Here is a 21303-nt window from a genome sequence, read left to right as displayed (position 1 = left end):
GTCGCCGGGGCGCGGGGGCCCGACCCGGACGCAGGCCCCGCCCCGCCCCTGGGGACAATCCGAAGGGCTGCCGCGGGCCGGCGGTTTTCGGCTTCCTGTTTGCACGGGAGAACCTCCCTCCCCGGCTCCGGCTGGCCCGCGGCTCTTCCCCGAGCCCCCTCCCCGCGCTCGGGGGCGCACGGGGGCGCACGGCGGCGGGCGCGCGGGCGGGGGCCCGGCCGCGGGGCTGACAAAGCGCCTCCCGCTCCTTCCCCCACGGCCGCCCAGGAAAGAAGGGAGGGCGGAGGGCGGAGGCAGCCGAGGGGAGGGGAGAGGCGAGGAGGGAGGCGCTGCCGGCGGGACGCGGCCGGGTCGCCGGGCGGGGCGGGGAGGAGGCGGGGCCGCGCGGCCCGGAGCCCGGGGAGGAGGGAAGCTGCTCCGGCCCAAGATAAACAAATTGTTCCTCTTCACGTGCGGGGCGGGGGCGGGGAGCCTGCGCGCGGCCTCGCCTCGCCCCTCCCCCGCCGGCTCTTTGTCACCGCGCGCCCGGCCCGACGGAGCCCGCCGCGGCCCCGGCACCCCCCGCCCCCCCGGCGCCCGCGACGCGCCCCCGAGGGACTGCGCGGTGGCCCGGCCGCGGGCGCGAGGGCCGCCCGTGCCACCGATCGGGCGGGCGGGGAGGGCGCACGTCCCTCCGCGCTCCTGAGCCCGGGGCACCCGGCGCCCGGCCCGCCCCACGCGCGCGCGCGGCCGTCTCGGTGGGGGAAGGGCGCAGACACCTTTCCGAGCTTCCGGCCTCCCCCCACGCGCAGAGGAAAGCCGAAGAGCCGGAGAGGGGAGATAAGAGAAAGGATTCTACCCCGGGGGCTGGGGGTGGGACCTGCGCCTTCCTCCCCGAGCGCTGAGGCCATTGGCTGCTGCGCCTCCCTCGAACCCACCCACCCAGCCATTTAAGCCTCTTTCACCTCCCGGCTCCGCTCCACTCCTCCGGGTTTAGGAGAGCGGCCCCGAAAGTTGGCGGGGGGCGGGCCGGGGGGCGCGAGGCGGACGGCCCGGGGCCGGCAAGTTCCAGAGGGGGCGGGCGCCGGCTCCGGGCGAAGTTGCGGGGCCGGCACCCCGCGCTCCGGCCCGGCGCTCCCTCCCCCGGCCCCCCTCCGCTCCACCTGCCGGGCCCGCCCAGGGCCTGCGCCGCCAGGGAGCGCACCCGCGCCCCTCGCCAGCGCGCGCCCGCGGCCACGCGCGCAGCCAGCCTGCCCGCGCCTCTCCCACTTCAAAGTTCATTCACAAAACTCTCAGACTTTCCCAGCCCAAAGGGGGCGAGCGGGGGAGAGGCGGCCCGAGCCTCTCCCTTCCCCCACGTCCCCACCAGGGGCGGAGGGCTCGGCGCCCGCCCGGAGCCTCCGGGGCACCCACCGCCCCCAGCTCCCGGCGGCCGCGCCGAGGCGGGTGGGCGCGGGGGGCCGGGGCTGGGGAGGCGCGGCGGCGCGGCGAGGGGTGGGGTGCAGAGGAGGAGCGAGGCTTCAACTCCGGGTTCACTCGCTTTCAAATCGGCGTCCACGGCAGGGACAGGGGAAAGAAAAACTTTTCCGGCGCCGCGCTCCGGCTCCCCCCGCCCCGCGCCGCCGTGACCGGCTTCTCCCCTCGCGCCCCCTCGCCCCCCGCCTTGTGACAGCCCTGACAGATGCCCGGGTGGCGGCGCCGGCCGCTCCGCCCGCGGAAAAGTTGGCGCTCCGGCTCGGGCTGCCGCCCGCCTCCCCCGCGGTGCCCACCAGCCCCCCGCGCGCCGTGGGGCGCCCCCCGCGCGCGCCCCGGGCCCGCCGCCCGTGCGCCCTCACCATGATCAGCGTGTGGTTCCTCTGCTCCGCCGAGGCGGCCTCCGCATCCTGCTGGGGTTTGCTCTGGTGCGGCTGCTTGCCCGCGCCGGCGCCCGATTTCTTGGCCCGCTGCTCCAGGGTGCGCTGGTAGAGGCTCACGGTGTCCCGGCGCTCCAGCTCCAGCTGCTCCACCTGAGCCTGCTGGTACCTGTTCTCGCAGTTGACGTGGTGCCGCCGGCAGCCCTCGATGCGCTGGCGGAGCCGCTCCACCACGGTGCTGTGCTTGGGGACGGCCGCCGAGCCGGGGCCCCCCGAGCCGCCGCAGCCCGCGGCGGGGTGGCCGGCGCCCGGGGCCGCGGGCGCACCGCCGGGCGCGCCACTCGCGCCGAGGCCGGCGCCGGCGAGGCCGCCGCTCAGGCTGCTGTTGATGCAGACGCTGCTGCCATTCGCGGCGGCCGCGGGGGCCGCGAAATCCCCCATCCTGCGCCCCGGGCACACTATTTTGGAAGAACTTTTTTTATCCACCCCCCCGATCAGCCTCCTCCTCGGGTCCAAGGATTAAAATAGTTTAAGTGGAACGCGGGGGAGACGCAAGCACATGGATGGAAACAGCGATCCCGACGGGGCGAAAAGAAAAGGGGGGGGAGAGAGATTTTGGGGTGGTTTTTTTGTTTCCTTTTTTTTAAACTGTACAGCTCGCGGGGGAGAGGGGGGGCTGTTCTCGGGGTGCCACCGGGCACCTATCCACGAGGAGGATCACAACAAACTGCGCCGGCAGCAAATCGGGGCGCAACTCCAGGGGCGATCCGCGCCTCGCCCGCCTTCTTTTCATCATCCAGGGCCGGCTAGTAAATTCCAGGAGGGCCCCGGCGGCCGGCGCGCAGGGTCCCCGCAGCCCAGCAGCCCGCCCTGGCCCGCGGCCGCTCCTCCGGGGCGCGCGGCGCGAGCGCACTCAGTCCCCGGCGAGCCCGCTCAGTGCATTTTCCTTCCACAAAAAAGTTTTGGTGTTTGTGCCGCCCCGAGTTCCCGGCGCGCGCGGGCCGCCCAGCTGCATTTCACGGGAGCCCGGACCCCGCGTCCTCGGGCGGGGGGCCGGGGGCGCATGGACGGTCCGCGGCGGCCGCGGCGCAGATCGGCGAGGTCCTCGGCGGCGCGGCGCGCGGAGAGCAGCCCCTGACGCCGGGCCGGGCCGCAGCCGCCGCTGCTCCTGCCACCATCACAATGATCGCGAGCTCCGCGCCTCCGCCTCCTCGCGCTCCTCCACCTCCTCCTCCTCCTCCATGCCAGCGGAGTGATACCAGGGCGCGCGGCTCGGTAAACACGGCCGCGGCGGCGGCTGGAGGCCGCGAGACGAGCCGGGGACGCGGCGCAAAACCCGGCCCGGACTCGGCCGGCAGGAGCGGGCGCGGCACGGTGCGCACCGCCCCCCGCGCCGCCCCCCGCGCCGCCCCCCGCGCCCGGCGCGCCCCGCCCGCGCCCCGACCTCGCCACGGCGCGCGCGGGGGCCGGGGCCGCCCGAGGGGGGTCGAGGCGGGTGCCGCGGGATCCCGGGAATGAATCAACTTTTGACCCGTGTGCGCGCGCGCGCGCGTGTGTGTCTGTGTGTGTGTTTGCGCGCGCGCGCGTGTGTGTGCGCACCCGTGTGTGTGTGTGTGTGCGCACCCGTGAGTGTGTGTGCGCACCCGTGCGCGCGCGCCAGGCACAGCCGCGGGGCCGCGCCGGTGGATTTCCTTATTCCGAGGCGGAGAGCTGGGCAGCCCGGGCTGTTGTGATGCCCGCGCGCCGTCTGCGGCCCAGCCCTGCTCCGGCGCGCAGAGGCTGGAGGCTCCAAGGCGCTTGTCACTCGGCCCCAACCGGGTGGCGAGGGGCCAATGAGTGACTTGTTTTTAAAATCCACGTAAGGAGCCCCGGCCGGGCCAGCCCTGCTTCTGGACACTTGCCCCAACTCTAGGCCGGTCCCCACGCAGACGCCGAAATTATTTCTGAAGCGCAAGGCAGAGGCACCCCCCAAAGTTGGGAGATTATTCCATTCGCTGTCTGTGATGATTGTTGGTATTAAGGGAATTATTGTTTTTACTTACCCTGGCAAAAAAAAGGAAAATAAAGCAGGCAGGGACGTGGAGGTGAGACTCACATTGCAGTTTAACAGACTGTTTTGAACACTAGGTGCTAATGACAGCGGTAATTAAGGGTCCTTCGCAAATCAAGTGGAAAGATTGCAGATTTCATGGACTGGAGCTATAGGAAAAACACAGCATTTCACAGTTTGTCATGACCAAAGCAAAAACAAGCAAAAATAACAGGCTTACTTTATTGCTGGATAGATTTCTTTCGGTGTAAATCCATCCACAACAGCACTATCCCAATGGAACGGCCACCACAGAAAGCGATCCAAACTCCCCAGCATCTTCCCAGATATTGAGTATCTTAAAAAAAAAAAACAAAACAAAACAGTAACAACAACTAAGGAGCAAATATAATATCCTTGAGTGTATCCTTGAATCCATTGCATCTACATAAATTTTTTAAAACTAAAATGGAGAAACGGCGGTTCTGTGATCCCCAGGAAGAGGACAGTCTCTTGATGGTGAGCTGTTAATAAGAAGGCATTTTGTATTATCTCCATAAATCTTATCGAATTAGTTTTTTTTAGGGTAAAAATACACCCCAATTTTCTGAAATAGCCAGGAATAAAAGAACTTTGGATCTCATGCATTAGTCATGAGAACTGATTTAAACCATCTTCATTTCTTGGCATTGCAGATTAGCATAGGATGCTATTTCTAACCTCATAATGTCAGCACTAAGAAGCTATATTTTTCTTCAATTAATCAGGTCTATATGGTGAACTAGATCTTTAACATCCACCGGGCCATATGGGAAAATGGACAGCAAGATATTGATTCGCGTGGTGCGAGGTTTCCTCTGAGCCCTGACAGCAGCGTGAGCAAGCCGCGGGGACTGACGTTGCCACCCTTTTGCGGTGGGCTGGCCGGTCAGCTTGCAGCCTCCTGTACCACACGCACCCCTCCTTCAAGTCTGTTAGGAAATTAAACTGAATGAGTTTTAGAGCAACAATTCAGATTTGAAAGACATTCAGAAAATTATAAGAAATTATAAGAAAAAGACATCACGACCTGGCCTTTGTCTTTTTCACATCTCCACTAAATAATATCTCTATTAATCCAGGAAGCACGTGGTTTCACTGCAGAAGGAAGCTATGACTCTGCAGTCACTCTGCTCTCTCTTTGCTGGAGTTAAATTCTTAGCCCTCCTCCTAGACAGCCCCCCCCCCCGCTCCCCGGGGCCTCCATCACCTATAGAGGGCCCTTTTATTTACAGAAGCAGCGAGTTTGGGGGACTGGAGCATTAGTTCAGTTTTGAGACTTGGGTTTCTCAAACCCTTCCTTTTTCTTGAGACTCGGAATTAAATTTTTCATGGAGTTTATCATCTGAGAAAAAAATCACGATAGTAGAAGTGGTCATTCCCAGCAAGCCACTTACCTGTCCTGTCATGAAGGGAACCCAAAAATACACAAGCATTTGCATCCTTCCCTTTGGGGAAGCAGCAGGTGGAGCAGTACGCTCTGTGGCTTCACCCCCAAGCTCAGCTCCCCAGTGGCAAGTGGAGCTATTCTTACACAACCACAGTCATTGTTGGCCAACTTTAGTGCATGAGTGGTCAATACCAAAGGTTGTTCATGGGATAGGTACACACACACACGTACACACACACACCCCACACATCTTTTGTCTTTTCAAGATGGTGGCGGTGGCAGCCACAGCTCCAGGACCAGACGTGGGGGCAGGAAGTGTGAGGAGGCTGTGCGATGGCAAATGGGAGAAGAGTGTTTGAGGAAATGAACCCAGCAGCACCCCACGGTGACACACTTGGTTGGAAACCTACCCTAATTGTGCAGGACGAGAGGAAGGGAGAAGGAGGAAGTGAACGCCATCGCCAACAGAAGATCAGCCTGACTTGGAGAAGCCGGGGCTTTTCTACTGGCTACGTGAGTCTCAGGATAACTCCCCACCGGGCTTGCCGATCACATCCCAAAGAGCTCCTTGAAAGTCACGGAGAAGCCCGGGTTGCAGGGAAGCCATTTTCGTCCCTTCTCCCCGCCAGGCACTCGGATGCTATGACCATCTGCTACCAAACAAAGCTTCCGGAGGGGAGCTTGGCACCCATCTTCGGAGCCGATGTTTGACACTTGAGAACGTGAAGGCATCTGAGATGCCACAGCAGTGATGAGAAAGAAACCCCGAGACTGCCTCCCGGCCTTTGGTGACGCCTCTCTGGATGCCAGAGAGACACGGGCTGATGACTACATGCCTACCTCAGGTTGTCGGGGCTCTGGCACCGAGCCCGAGTTGGCAGTTCTGGGGAGTTGGCCCAGAGCCCCTTTTCTTAGGCCATGGCTTCATCTTTGTCCCGTGTCCATTGATAGGGCCGAGGTCTCGGGGTCTAGAAGAAGGTCTGTGTAGAAACAACAGTCTGTGTGCCACTTGTAGTACTGTAGAGCAACTGAACTGGCTTCCCTCGAAGAGTGCTTGGTGAGCGGCGCTGAGTGGGAGCCCTCCCTGCCCGCAGAGAGGCCAGTCCTGAACGCCCAGCAGCCCGCAGCAGGCGCGCATATTCCTGCAAATCTACTCATGAGCTTCTGTGCACCAGGTCTTGTTCTTGTGGCAGCACCGGGTAGACAGCTGTAGAGTGTGTAGAAAATGGTTCCAGACCAGCTAGACTCAGGACAATAGATGTGGGGGTGAGACTAAAATGGAAGGGAATGAGGCATTCGGGAATGAGGCTCCGAGTGAGTGCAGAAGGCTGCCCCAGGCCCGTCCTGACAAACGGGTAGAAGTCATTCAGCAGACGTGGTGGTGGGTGTGCGGTGGGAGCTGAGAAATCACTGGAGCTAGGACTGAGGTGTGTCATTTCAGCAAATCCGCTGGCAGTTCCCTCTGCTGGATTGTGAGTGTCAGAGGGTGTGATGAGCAATGAGGCCGGGGAGAGAAGCAGGAGCCAGACGTGCAAGATCATCCAGCCAATGTCCTTGGGACAGTGCTGCCCTTGACAGATGAAAGCCGATGTGCGTGTTCTGCTTTACAGTGCAGCGTTCCATAGTGTTTTCTAGACTGTGTTCTGGACAACCTGGGCCTAGGAGATATTTCAGCAGAAAAGCTTCCAAACCAAGTATGGAGATGATGCATATGCATCTCCCTCTGGAAGATCCATGTCCACATTGAAGGCCACAAGAAGCCTCTCAGCAAAGCATGTTGAACTTTGTTTAACTTTGTTTAAGCTAGCATAGCCAAACCCTGTAGGGCCTATAGAATGAAGCCCACTATAGAAAGCTCAAGGTAGGAGAGGGGAAAAATCAAAGGCAGCTGTAAATCCACTTACGTTCACAAGAGCTGTGTGGGCAGGCTCTCCTGACAAAGACCTCACAGCCTCACCCTCTGCCCTGCCTGTACCCAGGGCTCCAGACCCTTCCTGAACCTTCCTGGATAGGTAGCAACCCAAAGGCAAAACTCCCAGAAGGGTGTAAGTGGCTGCCTTTTTCAGCATTCCTATTTTGCACATATTATAGTAATATCTATTTCTATATAATAAAACCTTCTTATTAGGGAGAAAGGTCAGCCTTATTTAACTGAAAATCTTAATTGTGTAATATCTTTAAAGATCTAGAGTTTCATTACTTCTGAAGCCTGCTCTCTGTCTAGTATAACAAGTACTGGCTGCTTGGCGCTATTTAATGCTCTCCTTCCACCTGTAAACCAGCGGTGTGTAGGTGACATCCCCCACTGACGCAGGGTTTCAAAAGTTTGTTCCCTTAAGTCTTTCAATATTCCTAGCAAGACTCTGTTTATATTATTAATTTTCACTTTTTATTAAGAAGGGGTTTACTAAGCCCTAGACCACCTCATAAATTTTGAGAGGAATATGAATGAATGGGGCTTATTTTCTTATTCATGTACTTTAATACGTGTATAATAGTTTTACAGTCGTTCAGAGAAAGGTTATCTAAAGTCCACGGCAGACACATTTTTGCAAGGCCTTTCATTCTGCTTCACGCTCGGTGCTGAATTATTTGATATAATAAGGCATCTGCCTCAAACAAGGTCTGACTCTCATGTCAGATCTAGACTGCTTCTGAAATTGGGGGAAATATGCAGGCTTATCATTGGCCAAGCTGTTAACGTTAGCAACAATTATTTAACGACTAATCAGAGAAACTGGGGGCCTTCCTGGTGGCGCAAGGATTTAGGCATCAGCACTGTGAAGCTATCTGCAGCTACCGCAGCACCAGTTCGATCCTTGGCCAGGGAGGTGACCCACATGGCGCAGCAGACCTCTCCTGTCTGGCCCGCTGCTCCCCTCAGCAGTGGATTTCAGTCAATCTGCCTATTCTGTTCCCCGCTCTGTCTCTGGTAGATCCTCTCATTCTCCACACCTCTGGCCTGTACCCCAGTTCTTGTATGTGTAAATAAATAAATCTTTAAAAAAAAAAAAACTAATCAGAGAACTGAATAAGCATGCTTTTTGTTGTAGAGATTTGCTGGGGATCAGTAGTGGCACCGGGTATTGCTATAGAGGTCAACTTGCTCTTCCAGATTCTATTCTCAGCCCCATTTTGCTTATGAAGAAACAGAGGCCTGGAAAGCTTAAGGGACTTTCTCCAAACCGCAGAGCAAAGTGGCAGAATCACATCTGACCCCCGGCAGTTTGACTCCAGAACGCACATTTTCGCATTGAAGGCCTGTGACATAAAGCAGGTTGCTAAGCTTCTTTCTAATGTTAAGTTTCTACTTTTCCATGAAACTAAAAGCACTGAGTTTTACCCAGATCTCACTTTAACGGAAGGGATACAGCGTGGGAACCATTCTGCCAGAGAACTACCTGGACCGGGCCTCCCTCAGTCCCCCTTCTGGGGACTTTAGAATCCAGAGCATTTCTGTCTTGGCATTCACATTTGTAATTGTCTGGTTACTTGACTATCTCTCCCTTGTGTTTTATTGGTCTTTGAATTTCACTCAGGGCCTGGACAGAGATCTGTAGCTACTCAGGGAACAGGCAAACACAAGAAAGGACGATTTGCCATTGGCCGAAGTGACACAGTTGAAAAGGGAGGGCTGGCATGGAGCAGCAGACCCCAGGACAGGGAAGGATGGACCACCTTGCTGCCATTCTGGGGAGGAAATGTTTCGGATCATTTCACATCCTCATAGGAGGATGATTTATTTTTCATAATGCTATTTCTCAGGGGGTGGAGAAAGTCTATAAATTGACTTGGAGAGGTAGAGTGGGAGATATCCAGAGGGTGGAGCCATCACCTGCAGACCCTCTCCTTGCACTCTTCTGCGCACCAGCAATGGGGTAGGACTCGTATTCACACAGAGCCTGCTTCAGCTGCTGGCCAAGGTGCCCCCCCAACCAACGCAGTGTCCCTCACAACCCTGGGAAGTCCGTAAACTGGGGTTGGCCCAGATGCATCTTTGCCACAAGTTCAACTACACGCTCTCACTCTTATATACATATGTATGTTTTAATGCAAAAGGCCCACCTACTTTATCTGCTCAGAAATAAGCAGTAGAACGAAAGGGATTATTTGGAGCGCTGAGAGTTGGTGGAGGAATGAATCGCGAATACTTACTTTGCGTCATGGCTGATGTAAGGGTTTTGAGGTAATTGTAGCTACATGCCTGTGAAAGTGCACCATGCTATGCCTCCCATTTTACAGATGCAACATGAAGGCTTAAAGAGTTTCCAGGCTGTGCTTCTATGTCAGCTCCCCAGCCTGTGTCTCACGCTCCGTGTGGGTTCCCCTTTGTATTGTTTTATTGCTATTGTCAGGCCCTCCAGCCATTCTGTCCCTGCTATTGTCATCCATTCAGCAAATATTTATTGACTATCGACAAATCCTGTGTTAGGTGCCAGGGATTCAGAGTTGAACAGAAACATCTTCCTCCCCAAGGGAGCTTAAGAATCGGGCCGGGAGGAGGAACTGGAAAGAACACAACAGTCTAACCTCAGGGAAGTACACGCAGTTCTTGATTGACCCGAGTTTGAAGGAGGGCTCGGAAGAGGTTTGTCACCATTAAAACGAAACTAGTAAGAAGGGGGCTTGTGGGGGGAGAGGGCATTAACCTAAGCTTAGGTGGAATTACATCCGTCCTAAGGAAAAGGTTACTGCCCTGTGCGTGTCATTCAAACGGTAAAAAATAATAAGGCACAGTAGTTTAAGAAATCAAAACATCACTTCCATTTTCTGATGAAAAATCACCCAAAGGTATCTGTTTCATGGCCTGGTGTCTGGTTCTCAGCGGCGCGCTCCCCTTGGAACATTGGAAGGAATCCTGGGCCCCCGAGGCCGTCTCTGAGTGGCATCCGTCACCGTTGCTCTAGTGGACAGGTCAGATCAGCGGTTTTTTAGCTGCATTGAGCCCCAAGAATTCCCTGGGAGAGGCCCCAGATGCTGGTGCTGGGTGGAAAAAGGAACAGGCTGGGTCTTGGACCCCATCAACTCAGTCTCCTTCCTTCTTATCAAGTTGGAGGAAAATTTCCTTTGAATAAAGGCCTCCAGTGTCTCTGCTGGCGAGCGCTCCCCCTGTCCCCCACGCCGCAGCCACCACTGAGCACAGCTTGCCACATCTGTCTTCTCTCCTGACGTCACCACACTCCGGTTCACACTGACTTCAAGCTGGTTCACTTGGACGCCCAGGAGCATCATCCAAGAGCTTCACGTCAGCTTCCTCAAGTTTCCCCTCGGTCCTCAGCGCTGGCTGGTGTAAGGAAGATCCACCTGAGTGCATGATGAGAAAGAGAAAACTTTTCTAGAACAGGTGCCGCGCATACCCCAGGGGGTCCTGGGGGCTTAGGATTAGCTCCCTGCACAGTGGCGGGTGGGTTTACAAGACTCGAGAGCCAAGCCAAGGGGGTGGCTGGTGAGCTGCCTGCTCGGAGGGGGTGTCTGGACACTAGCGGGCTTATGCCTTGCCGAGTGGGGTGGTCATGTTTGGGACCGTGGAGGGAGAGAGCTACTTTGCGAAGTGATTTCAAGGGTCACCCAGGGATTAACCTGTCCAGGTCCTCCCCACGCCTCCGCCAGGCATGCCCCTGCCTTTCCTTTGTCTTTTAACGAGGCCAGGAAGGAATTCCACGTGACTGTGACCATTTTAGGATGCGTGTGTGTGTGTGTGTGTGTGTGTTAGCTCCCTTGGGAGGTGAGATTGCACACAGGTCTCCAAGTGGGCTGCGAGGCCTTTCGTTTCTCCTGCATCCTCTCCCGCCAATTCTCTGTTCCAGAAAATCCTCAGCGTGGGAGAAGTAAAAGGTCCGCAATAGCTCAGCTGCCAGAAGGAGCAGACCGCACCCGGGGACGGAGCGATGGGCCAGGACGGCGACGTTTCATTGATCCCACCCTGCTCGCCATCCGTGCGTGATAACTGACAGGCGTTGCAGAAGACGAGAAGACAAGTCTAGTGGGAAGGAGCGGGAGGCACCCAACCTTAAAATAGAGCAGCATGGCATCTGCCCGTTACGATGAATTTCCAGCCATGGATGACTTGCAGGTAGATGTTACACAGATTTATAGTCATTAAATACTTTATTTCTCTCCCACAAAAACACTGGCGTGTTTTTAAAAATGATGTTAATCCTCCTGAACTATTATTGTTTTTGGCTTCTTGCACCTAGTAAGGAATGCCTTTGTAGCTTTTCAAAACCACCTTACCTACCTGCTCAGCCCATGATGTTTACAGAAGGGCAAGGAGACTGACCTCAGAGCCAGGGCCGTCACCCAGATCCCCTTCTTCTTGACCACGGTGATTGATTCAATGATGGGCGTGTGGCTCAGGTTGGTCCAATTAAAATCCTCTCTAGGAATTTTGCTGGAACCACCAGAAAAGAGAAAAGGGACTTTTTTTTCTCTCCAAGGAACCATGGAAGTCGAGGACCATGTAAGTGTGGAGCTGCCTGGGGGGCAGCTTGGAAAAAACATGGACAAAGACTGCTTGAAAATACAGCCAACCCAGAGGAAAGTAGAGCTGAGAAAAGAGAGTCCTTGTGACAGTGTTTCTGTCTTGGATCCAGTTGGGCCTAAATCCAGAATGCTCTGAGGAGATGAGTCAATAATTCTGTTTTCCTACCTTTTCCTTCTTTCTTTTCTTCCATTCTTTCAACAGTATGTTGTGTGTGTACATGTATGATATGATTGAAATCTCCATCAATTAGATACTTAGATAAATTGTATTATATTTAAATGTTAAAATGTAAGCACCAATTTAGAAGAAGCATGGAAAGCTACACATGGATCACTGATTACTTCTCGTAGCAAAATGAAAAGGTGACGACAACTAAAAGCTACTATTTGAGGACTGGATAAGTTTATATCCACAGACTCAAATAAGCAACTGTGAAAATGAGTCCTGTGCAGCCACCGTGATTGACATTGACAGACATATTGTTGATTTTAAAAAGCAGGTTATAAAACAAGTTATAAAAATACTCCAAAATAAGAGTATTATAAAATAATAAAATTATGTAATTTTATGTATATGAATCTATCAAACTCTGGAAAGCGATTTAAATACCATTACTCTGGGATTGTAGGTGCTTTTTTACTACCATTTATTCTTTTCTGTGTTATTTCCACTGTACATGTACATATAAGATGTATGTATATGCAATAGAGGATGTAAATGTTCTATTTTCTGGAAAGAAAGAAAAATAGAAGGAAAGGAAGGAAGGAGAATCTGAGTAGTGCCTGTATAGAAGTTTGCCTCATTCAGTGAAAGATTCAGGGAGAAGGTGATTCCATCTCATGCCCCTTACGAAGGTATTTCTGTGTGGTCAGGTGAACAAAGGACTTCCAGAAAGATGAAACAGCAAAGATGAGGATTCAGAACAGTGAGAAGCTGTGAAGTCTTAAAGAATGCATTTTCTGATATAGCTAATTAAGAGTCAGTAAATTAGCGAGTTTCTCTTAGTAACCAGGGCAGAGTCAAAGCTGAGTTAACCACAGGAATTTCGTGTCAGGCTTGCACAACGGATGTCCTGCAGACAAGGAAAACAGCGTATCTCCAGGATTCTGGTCTCTGTACCCAGTGGCTTAACCACATCTCTCCCTGACAGTCTAATAAATATCTCCAATTTAACGTGTCTGAAGCAAAACTCTTGATTTCCTCACCAAATATTCTCCTCCCCTATATTTCCCATCATGGTTGATTTCATGGTTGATTTTGGGCCATGGGATGCTCAGGTACTTGGTGAAACATTCTGGGTGTTTCTGGGAGGGGCTTTTGAGATGAGATTGACATGTAAATCAACAGGCAGTAAGGTAGATTGCCATCCCTATGGAGGGTGGGCCTCATCCAATCAGTTGAAGATCTGAAAGGAACAGAAAAGACTGCAAGAAAGAGAGGATTCCTCCAGCCTGACAGCCCTCAAGGGGAGGGGGCAGGTATGAGATTTTTCTTGACTTTATAACGGTTGAAGCCTCTTGGCCTGCCTGCCTTAAGGCTGGAACTACACCATGGTTCTTCTGGATCTCAGTTTGCGGCTCACCCTGCAGATCCTGGGACTTGTCAGCCTCCATAATCACATGAATGATTATAAAAAATCACTCTGTACAAATCACTCTGTACAAATCTATCCTGCTGGTTTCATTTCTCTGGAGAACTCTGATGAATATATCCTTCCTTTCCAGTGTCCCCATAACAGAAAAAAAAATGACAAAATTAGTCTCCCAATGTCTAGGTATAAAAATGTTGGGGTCATCTTTGAGTTTCCTCTTTCTTGAACACCTAAGATCCAACCCCAGGCAAATCACATCAGCTCTACCTTTGAAATAAATCCAGAGTCTGACCACGATGTATTTGCCTCCTGCTGTCCTCCTGGTCAAATCGCCATCATCTCTCTTCTAGACCAATCAGTAGTGTCCCAGGTGGTCTCCTCCTGCCCATCTCTGCCGCTTTACTGTCACCTCTCCACCCAACATCACAGTGCTCTTTCTCCAACACATCAGACCACGTCCATGCTTTGCTGAAAACCCAGTGATGGTTCCCGTCCCATTGAGGGTAAGATCCAAAGTCCTCCCCATGACCCCAGGCCCTTGCAGGATCTCACTGACCCTCTACCTCACCGGATCCATCTCCTACCACTCCTCACTCACTCTGCTTTCTGGCTGCCTTGCTTTTTCATTTTTTTTAATAAGCCAGGAACCCCCAGAAGACACAGCGTCCTGCCTCACTCCCTACAGGTGTATCCCCAGAGAACTTCTGGGCCACCTGCTATGAAATTATCCTTCCTCACCACCTCCCCACATCCTCTTGCCCTTTTTTGAGCCATGATTCACCACCAGGCATAGACACATCTTATTTCGTTTGTCTTCAAGACCCCTCTAGAAGGCCCATGAAAGCGGAGGGGTGTGGGGCACAAGGGAGGGGCATGAGATATCTGTTGGCTGGTGAATGGAGTTCCTTTGAATACACTAACTGAAACAAGATTTCTTTTGCTGTCATGAAGGTTAACATTTATTGAGCCCATACTATTTAGTGGGCACCGTGCCATGCTTCTTGCAGGACCGGACTCATTTCATTCCCACAAGTCAGGGTGGGGGAGGGGTGGTGCACAGCATTTCCTGAATGAGGAAACTGAGGCAGAAATAACCCTATTGCTGTCACACAGATGACAAGGGGTGAGCTGGCTAGCTCCCCCATTCAGAATGAGATTCTTGCAAATTCATTAAGAGTCACTGAAGAATAGCAAAGATTGCAAGAGATTACTGCTTACATTTACTTTCCAGGGATAAAAACATTTCCCACTACACAGTCGCTCCATCAGTTTACAGCTGAGCAGCACAGCAGGAGAGTACACAGACAGTGGGAGGCTCAGGGGACTCCTCTGCAGTTTATACTAACAAACCTAAGAAGCAAATTGGACGCGACTAACAAGGTAACAGCAAAGACCTGTTTGAAACCTTTCTTGGATCATACATAACTTGTAAACTTGGTAGGAGTTTTACAAGCCCATGAGAAGATGCAGGCAACCCTTTTTATCCTTGTGATGTAGTCGTTTGTGCAGCCAACAAATATTTACTAAGCACCATGAGATTCCAGGCACAGTTCTAGGCACTGGGGGTCCAAAAATATCTTCTTCATGAACTCTCATCACCACCCGTAACAAAATGGAGTCCATACATCATGGCGACTTGGAGCTAATCTCTGCAAAGACTTGGGTACAAACCCCAACCCAGCTGTTCCTGGCTAGGTGACCCAAGGCCAGTTAACATAACTGGACTAAATCTCAGTTTCTTTAGGTATAAAATGCAGGCCATATCAATTATAAGACCTATAACACTGGTCTGATAAGGGGATTAAATGACATTGCCTGACACATACGAAGTAAGCATTTGCAAGTAGACAGCCGTTGAGGGTGAGCTGATAAAATCTTTGTGATTTTGTAGACATGATGAACTTAGAGTTTTATAAGTTTGTCTTCATTTAAGTGTCAAGTATTTGTTCAAATCTTAAGTATCTTTTGGAAGAGTATGAGTTTAGCCAACATTTTCAAACAGATTGCTAAAGCCTGTGATAAAGTCATAGGGTCTTACACTCACAATTAGACCTCATAACAGAACTATTAAAAGAACTCTGATTCATGAATTTGTTCCTTCTTTCTTCCTTCTGGGGCCATCTGGGAAAGCTGCCATTTGCAGAGAGCAACTTTGGCTACCTTCCTTTGCTTTCAGAGCCCTCCAAACAAAGTTCTTAAGTACCTCATAATGGGTCCATGAGATTGTTGATTTGTTTATAATATGTCAGAAGTAACAATTTTTATACTACTAACAGCCTCATCACAACATGTAAGGTATTTCTTAGGTGGCTTTGAAATGGACCAAATATTCCTGTTTATTTATAGGCCCTTCCATCTTTGCTGACATTAGACAGGAGTCAGGACCCATAAACTCTAATTCTAGGCCTGGTACTAATTAACTCTTTGATCCTGACTTTACTAGTGCTTTGTTACCTTATCTATGGCTATCAGAAGGCTATATCATCTTCCAACTCTAAAATTCTACAATCACCTATAAATAAAGCTAATCAACAAGAAACATACCCCACTTGGTGTGAGGAATAACGTGAGGGCACAGGGCGCTGGCGAGGGACAGCTGAGTTGCGGGTGCTTGTATTCCAAGTTGAAAACACTGTTCAAAGCCCAAGCAACAAGGCAGTCTCAGGCTAAAGTGATCGTAACACAGACATCTTTTTTTTTTAAACATGAGAGTATTGTGATGTTTATTTCCTTGACAAATATTTCAATCATATCAGGCATGCAGTTACTAGTGCAAACACAAATGTGCACAAATCTCATCCTTTGCACGTCTAGCACGTTACAGAAAGTTGAAAACTGAAGGTCTCCTTCCCCTGTTATTCAGTGACTCCAACCAACCCTGCGCACAGCTACAGTCAACATCAGACTTGAGTCAGTCCAGACCAGCACTTCATAGCATGCTGATCTCCAGAGGACGCTGGCCTTCAGAGGAGGCATATTCACGCGCATTGAACTGTTTGAGGACTTTGGGGTCCTTTGAAAGAAAAGGAGCTCTTGGAGTCTGAGGTTGCAATGAAACAAAATTAGTAAGGCTTGCTCACTTCAACCCACCTCGCCCTTGGGAAACACAAGAGTTCATCCAGGGCTGTTCTGCAGATTGAAGGGGCCATTGAGTGAATGTTGTGTGATAAAAGGGAGAAAAGCTACGGTGGTGATAGTAGTAGTAGTAGTAATATCAGATGTTGTCTCATTAATAGCTAAATCATGTAAACCCTTAATGAATTTAGGAGAATGGTGATAAAGAACAACTTTAAACTTTTAAAAAATATATATCATTCAATAGGTTAAAAATGTAAGAGTAACTGCAACAAGAACAGGGATGTAATTTATAGTTTCAAAAGCAGCAGAAGAAAATTTAAAATGGAATAAAGTCATTCATCAATTCAGCATAAGCAAGAAAGAGAAGGAAAATGATGGCAACAAGAATAAGAGTAGTAAAGATTATGATATATAGCTTTAATCAGGAGTACTTGTGAAATGAATTTTTCTTGTTAAAAGAACTTATTAATTTATTTTTTAATTAGTCAATAAATTTTGTAAGCCAAATTTTCATATCTACTCCCACAGATTAATATTTTAATTGATGATACATTGGAAATATACATTTCATTTTTTATTTTAAAACCCACATTTAAAATGAAGATGTGTTTATGTAACTAAGATGATAAGGGAAATGAAAACACAACAGATGGATATTTATAAAAACTGATAACTTGAGGCAAGGACTTGAAGTCCTTCTTAATTGAGGAACAATTCCTTCTTAATTTGAGAACAATTATTTTAGAACTAAGTTGTTTCTTAATGGTGCTCCAGAGGCCATCCAAAGGAAACATTTAGCAACTTTAAAACTTTACCTCCTAAACTTTTAGATGGATGTCTCTTCAGAATGATTTTCTAATTCAACAGTACAGGAAATCTGCTGGTTGATAAAAGGCCAACTGTCTACATATTTCTTAAAAGTTGAATAATTTTTTTAACATATCAACTTGGGCGGTATCTAAGATTTAAAATAGGGAACCAGCAGGAGTACTTATTATTTTGTGTGTATTGTATGAATATGAAATTAAAATATAATTCTCATTGATGATTATACTGTAGATCCCACATCATGATTAATTCCAAGAACACACATTTCGGCATCTTTTATGGAAACTGCATTTCAGTGGTTAACAACATTGTAAAGAGTTTTCAGGTTGCCAGTATTATGCTGTCTTTGATTGCAAAGGCAGAAGATCCCTGAATATATTGTCTGTGCATTAGAGAGTCACTTAACTACCACCTCCACCTCCACAGAACACAGCACCCCACCAGCAGGCTCCTCCTGCCACCCTTTTAAAGCCGCATGGCTTCCTCTCTCACCATCCCTGAGCCCTGGCAACCACTTATCTTTTCTATCTCTGTAATTTTGTTATTTCAAGAGTGTTACATAAATGGAAGCATTCAGTATATAACCATTCTCCCTGCCCCCCTTTGCTATTCCCTTGAGGATCATTCAAGTTGTTGCATTTATCAATATTCCTTCCTTTTTATTGCTGAGTACTCTTCCGAGGCCTGGATATACTGAGGTTGTTTATCCATTCACCCGGGGAAGGACAATTGCATCGTTTCCAGTTTTTTGACTATTATGAATAAAGCTGCTATGAACATTCATGCACAAGTTTCTGCATGAACACAAGTTTTCATTTCTCTGTGGTGAATGCCCAGGAGAGCAGTTGCTGAATCTTACAGTAAGTACATGTTTAGTTTGAAAAGAAAACTGTTCTCCGTCGTGGCTACACCATTTAACACTTCTTACCAGCAACATGAGTGACCCAGTTTCTCTGCATTCTTGCCAGCATTTGGTGCAGTCACAATTTTTAATTTTAGTTATTCTGATAAGTGTGTAGAAGCATTTCATTGTGGTTTTAATTTACATTTCCTTTAAGGCTAATGGAGTTGAACTTGGCTCTCTGTGCTTGCTTGTCATCTGTATGCTCTCATTGGTGACGTGTCTGTTCATGTCCTTGGTGCATTTTCTAACCTGATTGTTTATTATTATGCTTTGCGAATTCTTTATATTTTCTAGATACAAGGCATTTGTCAGATGTGTTTTGGAAATATATTCTCCTAAGTTGTAATTTGTTTTCTCAACTTCTTAAGAGAGACTTTCTCAGAGCAAGAGTTTATAATTTGGTAGAGTCCAAATGATCAGCTTTTCCCTTTTATGGATTTGTGCTTTTGGTATCAAATTTAAGAACTCTGCCTAATCGAGATACCAAAGATATTTTTCATACGATTTTCCCCTAAACTTTCATAGTTTTGCATTTAAGGTTGTGACTTATTGTGAGTTGATTTAGTTAATTTGTATATCAAGTATGAGGATCTACACCTGGATTCTCTATCCTGTTTCACTGATATGTCTGTCTCTCCAGCAATACCCCACGGTCTTAATTACTGAAACCACAGAAGTCTTGAAATCAGGTAGACTGATTTGTTCTATTTATTTTTCTTTTTCAAAATTGGTTTTAAAGGAACTAGCATTCTAGTTCCTCTGCCATTTCATGTAAATTTTGGAATAATCTTAACTATGTCTGCAAAAAACATTACTGTTATTTTCATAGGAATCACGTTAAGAGTATATATCAGTTTGGGGAAATTGACATCTTTATTAGCCTTTCAATGAACACAGCATGTCTTTTCATTTATTCAGGTCATCTTTGATTTCTTTCATCAAAATCTTATAATTTTCATCATAGGGATTCTTAAGTATTTAATATTCTTTGGAGCAATTGTAAACAGTTTTGCATTTTGAAAAAAAAATTTGGTTTCCACTTACTCTCTGTTAGTATATAGAAATGAAATTGATTTTTGCATGTTTATCTCATGTCCTGCAAACTTGCTGAACTCACTTATGACGTTCTAGGAGGTCTTTGCTATACTTTGGATTTTCTTGGTATACAATCAGTTACTAAATATAGATATTTGTCTTTCATCATGTTGTATTTACATTTTTTATAAATAAAATTGTTAAGAGTTAAGTTCTATACTTCTTTCAAAATAGGTAGTTTAAAAGATCCTGAAAACAAACACTGAAACAAGTTATGCCAAGCAGACACACACACACACACACACACACACACACACCCTAGATGGTAGAGACCTATTAATGTCAGAAAAAAATAGAATATAAGCATTTATAAAGATGAAAATGGGATACTACATAAGTATCATTCCACCAAGTATATATAAAAATATCAAATGTCTATGCAAATAATCTCATCCTGATATGATTAAAGAAAAAACTAGCAATTATAAAGATAATTTTATAAAATACTGTGAGTTATCTGAATGCACATATTAAAACTAACCACTCAATCAGAAGAAATTGTAAGGAATAAAATTTTGAAAAATCAAGTTATCAAGTCTGAGTTAATGTGTGTGTGCAAACATGTACACAAACCCCATATCCAACTAACAGAAAATACACTGTCATTTCTAGCGCTAGTGGAACTTGTACAAAGTGACCATCCAAATCAGGTCACAAACTTGAAAGTCAGGTTGACATAGAGATCACAATCTCTTGTCATGCTACATTAACATTAGACACTGGTGATAAAGAAAACCTAAAAAGGATATTTGGGATATCTTGAAATAGTTTGGAAAAGATGTTATGTTAATCCAGTCATTCAGTAGGAAATCGCAGTGGAAATAATAAAATATGTAGAAGTAAATACTATGAAATTACCACTTGTCACAAATTGCAATAGGCCAAAATGTTATTTAAAGATAAATTGTAGCCTTAAACTCATTTATTAAAAAGATAAAAATACTGAAAATAAGTGCATAAGAAGGACAGAGTAAACCTAGACAGAGTCAAAGGTGAGAAGTGACTATAATTTAAAAGCAGAAATTAATAAACTAGAAAACAAAGAAAAGAGATAAGCAAACAAATCTGAGGTCTGCTCTTTTAAACCATTTTAATTCTACTTCTTTGACTAGGCAAATAAAAATTCAAAAGTCTGAACTGGTGTGTAATTAAAAGCTTTTTTTCCTTTTCTTCTTTTTTTTTTTTTTTTTTGCATGGCAACCAATTTCCCTCCTATAGACTGCACTGCTCTTTTCCTTCCTGTCTTCTTCCCAGTGATAACTTTTGTACATGAAGTCAGTAAACATAGTACAAGCCCCCGCCCCCAGCCCATAAGCAAGAGTGGTGTGCGTAACGGGGGTGGGAGGGCTTGCCTATGGGGGTAGATTCTAAACACCCAAATTAAATTTTATGCCATTTATTGCCATATATATGCCAATTAACTCGAAAACTCAAATGAAATAGAAAAAAATTTTCAGAAAACTACAAACTATCTGGATCCATCAGGGTCCAGGAATGAAAACAGCATCTCCAGGTAGTCCAATGAGTCACTGCAACAGGAGAAGCTGAAAGTCAAAGGCGGTGGAGATCAGTGTCTGCAGAACCTTTCCAGGGGCGAGGGGGCCTGATGGCAGCTTATGAACCGGGGTGACAGAAGGAGCTGAATTTGTGGCTGGGCTGCTGAGAGGGAGCTGGACCGCCGGGAAAGCTGTTGGTCAGAGCTGGAATTCTAGAAGAGACAGCCACTGCTGGAGTCAGGGAAAGAAGAGAAATGACTTCTCTCTTCTGCTGACCTGAGCTTCTGCCAGGGCCCAGCACTGGCCACTGCTAGCCAATGGACCTGGAATCCTAGAGAGGCAGTTTGCAGCAGAAAGGCAGAGAACTGATCTGACAGCAAAGAGAAAAGAAGTGACATCCTCAAAACTGACTCAAGTAGGAAAAAAACCCAACGGTCAACAATCACAGCAGCCCTGTAGCCCTGAGGGTGGTGGGATCTGCAGCTTACTCTCCACCTCTCCTGCCCTCCTGCCCCAAGGACCTGGGGTCCCGGGGCC

The 21303-nt window shown here is 48.7% G+C and overlaps 1 protein-coding gene and 1 long non-coding RNA gene across 2 annotated transcripts in view; both read right to left on the bottom strand.

Moving 5' to 3' along the window:
* MAML3 (mastermind like transcriptional coactivator 3) overlaps positions 1-2876 on the bottom strand; it is a 339406-nt gene extending 336530 nt beyond the window's left edge. The window contains exon 1 of the mRNA XM_037496361.2: positions 1815-2876. Within this exon, the coding sequence (XP_037352258.2) occupies positions 1815-2273 (459 nt within the window). The 5' untranslated portion in view covers positions 2274-2876. The remainder of the gene's footprint in view (positions 1-1814) is intronic.
* Positions 2877-4040: 1164 nt separating this feature from the next.
* LOC119233453 (uncharacterized) overlaps positions 4041-21303 on the bottom strand; it is a 161577-nt gene continuing 144314 nt past the window's right edge. Inside the window, exon 4 of the long non-coding RNA XR_008549795.1 lies at positions 4041-4219. This is a non-coding gene — a long non-coding RNA (uncharacterized LOC119233453). The remainder of the gene's footprint in view (positions 4220-21303) is intronic.

This window comes from Talpa occidentalis, unplaced genomic scaffold, assembly GCF_014898055.3.
Source record: "Talpa occidentalis isolate TD23 unplaced genomic scaffold, MPIMG_talOcc4v2.1 talOcc4.8, whole genome shotgun sequence".
NCBI lineage: Eukaryota > Metazoa > Chordata > Mammalia > Eulipotyphla > Talpidae > Talpa > Talpa occidentalis.
The sequence above is the reverse complement of the archived record's forward strand: the minus strand, read 5'-3'. Positions and strand labels throughout refer to the sequence as shown.